General features: G+C 28.7%; 1 protein-coding gene across 2 annotated transcripts; it reads right to left on the minus strand.

Annotated features, from left to right (window-relative positions):
- Window positions 1-504: 504 nt before the first annotated feature.
- LOC132716255 (SPRY domain-containing protein 3-like) lies at window positions 505-7,517 on the minus strand. Of its 2 annotated transcripts, XM_060699489.1 has the most exons (6): window positions 6,654-7,517; window positions 6,116-6,228; window positions 5,818-5,905; window positions 4,631-4,726; window positions 2,344-2,404; window positions 505-2,083 (listed from the first exon to the last, which is right to left on the minus strand). In XM_060699489.1, the coding sequence occupies exons 1-6, from the start codon at window positions 6,677-6,679 to the stop codon at window positions 1,985-1,987; spliced, it is 483 nt and encodes a 160-aa protein (XP_060555472.1). In that variant the 5' UTR covers window positions 6,680-7,517; the 3' UTR covers window positions 505-1,984. The 2 variants fall into 2 exon arrangements, with proteins under 2 accessions (XP_060555472.1, XP_060555473.1); XM_060699490.1 differs by lacking the exon at window positions 2,344-2,404.
- Window positions 7,518-8,368: the final 851 nt, after the last annotated feature.

The raw sequence follows: 8,368 nt of genomic DNA on the forward strand, positions 1-8,368 counted from the left end.
GAAGGACGGATGGATGGACGGACGAAAACTATTTCTATATCCCCGGCCTCCTTTCGGCGGGAAATAAAAAGCATTAGTAAATACAGGCTTATCTTATCATTTTTGCATAAAACTATGTGGTGCCATTTGAGATATTTTGCTTATCGTATTGGGTACGCTTCATTATTAATTATATTTTAGCATTAATGTTTGATACTATTAGTGAAAAGTCAGCTGACGTAAGATAAGTGAAATATATTGGGGACATAACAAACATTCTAAACTGCACAAATCAAGTCAAATTCTGGAAACAAAGTGATCCCTTGGATTTTTTAATCACAACAAAATTACATGAAAATTGCAGACTCGGTTTGATTGAAACTGTACATGGGGGATAATGAATAAGTGCAACATCCATTATGCCCCCTACCACCGGCTTGAACTATACTCAATTCTCAACACTTAATAGTGCTGGTATCAATGATCACGAAGGACCAGAAAAATATAACAACACTAAGATTAAGTTTGAGTATATTAATTAAAATATTTTGAAAATCATATGATTATACATACTGAGACACCATCAAATACAAAATACATCAACAAACTGTTTACTTACTGTCGGAAATATTATTTGCCACTTTAAATAACATACTGACTTAAAGATATATTATATATATTAAAACATTTAATGTTTATAAAGCAATTGTACAAACATGTAGATTATATTTGATACAAATAACTGTTGTAGTTAAAACAGAATGACTTGATTAATACTAAAATTTAATAGTTGTATCAACATATGACTTGAAGCCAGTGACCATTATCTATAGCAAAAAGTAAATAAACAATTATTGTAATGATAAAAAATAGTCAAAGAAATACAAAACTAATGTAAGTATGAAAAATAGTAATTTAACTATATACATTGTTATAACTTATGTATGTATTGTTGTAATCTGGTTTATAATTAGATTCAATATGATATATACATGACCTTCCGGTGATACCTAGGATATGGGATGAAAGTGACAACTATTTTTGTATATACGATATAAGGACATAACATACATGTAATTAATAAATCCAAATTCATGGTATTTTCACATAATGCAAAGTGAATTAAAAGTATTTAATAGAAAAATACATATTGTCCGAAAAAAAAAAAGTCTGTAAAGTTTTATTAACATTAAGAAATTGAAGTGTACAATAAAGTATACTTCTAAAGTAATACCTGCCTACATGTGTGGAATATACAAATATTATGTTACTTTTGAATTGATGTTGGACCATAGCTTTAAGATATACTATGTTCAAATTTGATATCAGAAAATATTGATGATTGCTACACAGTCTCTATGTAAATATGAAATAAACATGTTCTAACTTCACACAAAGTTGATATGTCATATTATAAATTCTACACACTTTAAGTCGCCACAAAATGAATATATAGCGGCGTTAAAAAATGCGATTTATTTAAGAAAAGACCAACTTTTCTTGTCCTATAATAGAGAACGTGACTGCCAATACATAGTTTTGTTCTTTTTTCTAATTCAAATTAAACATATTCAGTAAGAATTTCATAGGTTTCAATAAATTTATTTTCAAAGATGAGCATAGAATATCTTTAATGTTAAAATAAACTTACATAGGTGATATGAAAGTTAATGAATTTCATATGAAATAAGGAATTGTAAAGTCATTTCAGCCAAAATTGCTAGACGAATGCCGAAATGTAATAAAGTGAAAAGTTATGATTTTCCTTTTTTTTATTGAGTCTGACAATAAGAGATATATAAGGTGCCACTGGTTTTTTCAGCTTTGTTATTTAAACTTAAGAATCAATTGAAGTCGTTACTTTAAAAGTCTTAAGACAATTTACGTGAGCCCTCACTGAAGTATAGAAGACACAAACGATTTTTATGTCATTAATGGCCTAAAAGACTTTACATTCTAGTCAACTACCATTACTTTTAAGTATTTTTGGCTTTCATATAGGCCTCTATGCATCTAAAATTACTTTGACCTTCTCTCCAGAAGATTGCATCCCAATTGCAGGATATAAGCGAAAATTGACATTGTCAATTGTCCTTGTTCCAACCTGAAGGAAAACAATAGAGAAATTGATTTTTTTTTATAGAACAATTAATTTTATAATTTAATAAATTAATAAAAATGTGAATGGGAAACAAGGAAAAGCTTAAAGTATGAAAGTGTATAGTTCCAGTCATTCTGTTCTGAATATTTTTTTTACATAAATTTAAAGTATACGTACATGTATATAATAAGATTGGGTTATGTTAAATTGTACTGGTAAAACTAACACTTAATCTAAAACATATTGTTTCAAAGCATTTTTACCCCTTTGCCATTTCTCGTAAAAACAACATTCACAGTAAAACTATCATGATAACATCTGTCCCTTTAAATAAAATTTATATTTATACATTATTCAACATTATTATTCGGCAGACTGGTATTTCTTGTATCATGTCGTTATCAGAAGAAATCATTACATTTCTATAACTAGATTTTTATCTTTCCAGGTAAGATGACTTTTCATTTTGATCTTACTAAGTAATCATAATAGATTCTAATATTCTGTGAATGAAAAACGTAACAAAATAAATAGTTGATTATATACTAAAACAAAATCTCACAACTGAAATTTGAAACTGTATAGTTACTTAAATTAATTCCTGCCTTTTTTGAGGTTGACCTAATGTCAATATAACAGCAGGATATTAACAGTGATATCTAATAACCCGGACTATAATAAATTATCGTATCAATAGTATTTTACCAACTGTTGTATAGTGTTCACCGAAAATAGCCCCTCAAAACATCGAAAACGAAAGTAAAAAGTCGTACATGGAGTCCACCCGAGCTAATGTTTCGATTAATTTCTCCATTATCACTTAATCGAATTTTGTGAAGCTGAATATATCTGGTTTTAGAAAAGTATTTGCTTTTTTTTCTTCAAATTGAATACTCTTTGTTAAATTGGCGATAAATTATAGCGTATTTGTTGACATTTGCGTACGCTGTTGATAATTACCACTTAATTAAGCCTTCTGTATCAAAATGCGTCTTAAATACAAAATATAGTCTTCCCTCTTCTTGTATTTGAGTGGTGACCCATCAACTTTAGCTGCGTTTTGCAAAATTTGCGAAAAACAATCTTCTTGTGAGTACAGTGTCTAGCAAGAAAAACAAATTTAAATAAACGGGATGTAGTGTTTTAATGTACGGGTTTAAGTAGAATGTGAACGGTGTCTAGCCGTCAAATATTTTTCAATGTTTATAGTCTTTAATGAGCTTACAGTCATTCTGATGTAAAGAATGACACAAGGTCATGAATGTTAATTTAATTGATTACTTAAATTTATACTATAACATGAAAGTGTGTCATTCCAGGTAGCTTCTTGCTTTTTTACAAAAACAGTTGGACACTATTCAGATCAAAACAAATTTAGTCAATTCATGTATTAATGATATGTTTTTTGTTTTTTTTTTATATTATTTTTGTTAGATGAGGCTAGCAAATAACTTGAGATTTGACACTTCCAAAGGAACACTCGCCAGATGCCCTCGTATAAATTAAACAGTCTTATGAGTTTATCTCAAGTTATCTGTGAAGAAGGGGGAGCCAAACCAACTACGAACGAAGCAATTATACAATGTACTTTGATCTGTTCTATATCATTTGCTTAATTACACACTCTTACTTTTTTATTTTTTTGTAATGTATATGATATCTTTTATTTGAAAAATAAAGGCAAATCGCCTAAAATTGCTTGAAGAATGGACTGTCTTTGAAATGTACTGCAATGCACAGCTTTTAGACTATACTTATTATTAATTAAGACAAATCATACAAGTCTACTGTAAAGTTCTACCAATCTGTAATGAAATAAGGTCTACTGAGTTGTATATTTTTCCTATAAACTCCAAGTCACATATGAAATGTTGTCCAGCAGGACGGAAACGGTTTCCTACCATTAATATTCATGTTATGTATATCTAATTTAGTATTTCTTATTTTACTTTTTTATCCCTTGAAAAATATTAAAACGTTTCACTTTACGATTCCTGCTCCCGCCATCGATCGTTATTCATTCATCAGCGTACGTACATGCTCGTAGTTAAGTTTATTTGCAGAAAATAGCATTCGTTCACCTAATACACCCAATACACTTGCCAAATGTTTTCCACCTACACCCCATGCACAAACGTGCTAGACTCTGTACACAGGCAAGACTGTTTTTCGCAAATTTTGCCAAAAGCAGCTCGAGTTGATGAGTGATCACTCAAATATAAGAAGGAAGACTATATTTTGTATTAAAAACACATTTTGATACGTAAAGTACGTTTTGGGCTTGATTTAGTGGTAAATATCAACATCGTACGCAAATGTCAACAAATACGCTACAATTTATCGCCAATTTAACAAAAAGTATTATATTTGCAGAAAAAACAAACTCTTCTCTAAAACCAGATATAGTCAGCTTCACAAAATTGTTTGGAAAGATCGATTAAGTTATAATGGTTGAAACATTACCACGTGTAAACTCGACGTACGCCTTTTTACTTAAGTTTTCGATTATTTGAGGGGCTATTTTCAGTGGTCGCTGTATAACAGTGTTACCGGCACGTAAGAAACATGTATGTCTGGAGACCAATCTTGTCACCAACGTGCCATGTCGGTCCAAACTGAGTCTCTGTTCCTCTTTCGTGATAAAGCCTGAAAGATTTAACAACACAAACATTGCAAAAATGTTTTCATATAAACGATTTTAAAATCATCCTTTACAACTTTTGAACAAACAGCACTATCATTAACTTGTTTTCCATAAATATGTTGTACTATCATTAACTTGTTTTCTAAACATATGTAAAACATCGATTTATAGTTAAATAATGTATAATGGCATTGGATCACTCATCAGTTAAAGAGTTATCGTCCGAAAACATTTTTGTGCAAAACACAAACATAGAAATAAAGGCCATGAAAAATTAAGTGTTTGAATCACAATTGAAACTTGGTATGTATTTTATGATGTTACTTGTGTGTACCAAGCATTATTACAATCCATCATCTGATTATGAGTTATCATCTGGAAATCTTATTTTTGTAAAATCAAACTAGAGAAAAATGGACAACAACTAAATGTAAAAATATAACTCTAAGCGGAATTTGAACTATATCTGTATCTCGTATTTCATGAGTTATAAATCTGTACCAAAAAAATTTAAAAATAAAAGTTAGAGTTATCATCCAAAAACATGAAACCGACAGACAATTATCAACGAACAGACACACAAGCTTTCTTATTCCACACCTTACGTCTTTTATTGAGGTTCAAAAACATCATTGATATAAAGTAAATACCGACTTTTGGTAGTTACCATGAAGTATGAAATAGCCAATTGTATATATTCCAAAATAAAAAAAAGAAGAAATGGCAAAAAGAATCACCTTTCTTCCGAAATTATCGTGAGTATTATAGACTTTCTGAATAAGACTTTCATTAGGGACAATAAAATGTGAAAAAATCTATCACTCTTGGGTTAATGTATATGCGATTTTTCTATGTGTAATTTCTCGCTCATGACTTTCTTTCTTTCATAGAATAACAATCTCAATATATTTCATTTAAGAAAGACGGTTATATTTGATTTTCTAAGATGCATTTCGCTATCTCACCTATAATTTATTTTACTAATGCAATTCTACAATAATTAAGTCACGTTTTAATCATGTATTCATACTCTTACCGCAGCAAATGACATCAATATGACAATTATCATTACAACATTGTTAAAATGCCTTACCGGCCATCGTCTCCATGATATCCTATAGAGTTCTCTTTCCATCCAGGCTGATTATTTGCTGGGTAATCGTCTGGCACCAAACCCAAAGCTTATATTATAAAGATAAGTGAAACAAATATATAAAGTTACATATTGCGTTGTGATTCTTTGGTGAACATATAAAACGTAATTTTTTAACTTTTTCAATAAAGGAAATTTATTGAAAAAAAAGAAAGAGAATATTTTCATGTGAAATTATTGTTTAGCATTTCAACTTACAATAAATTGTCGTCTAAGAATAAAATAAGCCTTTTCATACCAATTATTCCGCTCCGTCCTAAACTCAATATCTCAATTTCGAAGTATCTTCCAGCCACTATTTCATTCTTATCAACGTACAGTCCAACATCTCTGTTACCATTGTCTGCATAACTGCAATTGTATGCGTATATTTATTTTCTTAAATAAAAATAAAGTCATAAAGACAACGCTTTATGCTTCATCACTAGAGTTAAAAGGATAAAGTAAAATATATAACGAAAACCCGATTCCTGATTAGTTTTTTATATCCGTCATTACATAAATAAATTATGATAATGCAAAGTTTTTTTTAAATAATTTAAATTATATATTCCGTTTTCCAAACAAGAAATTGGGATATGATTATTTGATATTTAGTAAACGTAACTAATACACTGTTCGTTTTAAATGGACACCCACTAAAAAGCAAAAAAAAAAAAAAAAAAAAAAAAAAAAAAAAAAAAAAAAAAAAAAAAAAAAAAAACAACAAAACAACAACAGAAAAAAACAACAGAAAAACTAAAACTGTTGAATTCTATCAAAGGCTAAAATAATACGTGAGATATTCGCCATTCACTTTCATATGTCTACATATCAATTGCCTTTCTAGTAATGGTGTTGAAACAGCCTGAAAAGAAAAAAAAAGATGTTTAAGACACAGTAAATTATAGTATATGTATTTAGAAAATTACCAAGATTCAAAGTCTATATATAGTTATCACATCTTCATAATTGTGTGTCTTTGCTAAAGAAGCTTGACGGACCTGTTCTTGGTGGTTAAGCCATATTTTAAGTTAAATTTAACTTTAACATTAAATACGTTTTTAAAAGAATACATTTTATAGAATTTGAGGAATGCACTATAACAAAAAATTTAACAAAGAAATTGATATACAACAAATAATCCCTTTCTTAAAATGAAAACCTTTTATAAAAATGTAACAGTTTGAGAAATGGAACCTGTAAATCAAAGAAAAAAGGTCCGAACTTTACAAAAATAATTAAAGGATTACCTGCTCTTTTGAAACTCCTTGTTCTATGATTTCTTCTTGATCTGAAATTTGATTTATGCTAGAAACTTAAAATATAACTCTATTTTTAATATTATATAATTTATTTCTTCTTTTTATTCATTTTATTCATGTTTGTAATATTTGCTTATTACGTTTAAAATATTCACTCACTATACATACACATGTTTACAAATGTTCAAACAGTTTAAAATGCTCAAAAATTAGTCCAGGGAATAAATAGATATGTTGAAGCTGAGGGTTTACTATTCTAATCATATGTATAATATGACCAATTATCTTTTGTATTAGAGTATGAATGCAGAAAGAAATAAGAACCTGCGTTTGGTAAACTCGTTTACCGTGATTCTTGTCAGAAGCTTTAACTCAGTAATGGAAGGTGAGATTTCTAAAGAACCGTGTCATGAGCTTTTTATTCTTGCAGACTTCAATTTTATAGCAAACAATATTTAACAAGTTATTTTGATTTTGAATTTCAATAAAAAATTTCAAATAAAAAAAACAACAACCAAAAAACACACCCCCTCCAAAAAAACATACCAAGAAGAACTCATCAAATGAGTGTAACAAACAATTACACATTCAAATCCACAATTTTATCACTGATAAAATATCATGCTTGTTCCAGAAATTACTTAATATAAGAGAGTGACAAATAAAAACAAACCTAATTTGACAATAAACACAACATCCTTACAAAGTAAAACTGGTTTAAATCATTTGATTTGATCTTTACAATTCATTAGCTATTCCGATTTGGATGACAATAAAAGTATTTCCGAAACATTTTTTCTTGCCTCTTTTAAAGCATCACATTCAAGCAAATAATGAAATTCATCCCAAATAAAGTTTTATTACAGTGTGTACAGTGTCCTTTAATATCAATACACAGAATTTTTTCCATATGCAGCTATTGACGTGTAGTTTTAAATTAACAAAATATCTTAAAAGTTTAATGAGTAGTACATCTAGTTTTCCTCAAAATGACATTCGTTTTTAAACAAACAGTTAACTAAACATCAACTAAATACCACCATTACTGCAAAAACGCAATTTGTGTTTAAATAATAATAAATTGTGACTATAATCTTTAATAAAATATTAAAAAGACCAAATTTATTGTTTTATAGATGGTTTTGGACAAAATTTATCCAAGGGAATTTGCATGTATAAATTGTATGTAACTTATATTACAAATATAATATATATAAATGTTTCAATGACAGACGTTTCGAACAGTA

This window comes from Ruditapes philippinarum, unplaced genomic scaffold (genome assembly GCF_026571515.1).
Source record: "Ruditapes philippinarum isolate M1 unplaced genomic scaffold, ASM2657151v2 ctg20598_1_1_1_1, whole genome shotgun sequence".
Classification (NCBI taxonomy): domain Eukaryota; kingdom Metazoa; phylum Mollusca; class Bivalvia; order Venerida; family Veneridae; genus Ruditapes; species Ruditapes philippinarum.

Bases quoted from the DNA above. Each gene is read 5' to 3' on its own strand.
- LOC132716255 (XM_060699489.1), bottom strand. From the start codon at position 6,679: ATGAAAGTGAATGGCGAATATCTCAC. The intron at 5,906-6,115 runs GTATGAAAAGGC...TTATAATATAAG, and splicing joins AGGACGGAGCGGAATAATTG to CTTTGGGTTTGGTGCCAGAC. The intron at 4,727-5,817 runs GTAAGGCATTTT...TAAATCTTTCAG, and splicing joins TATCATGGAGACGATGGCCG to GCTTTATCACGAAAGAGGAA.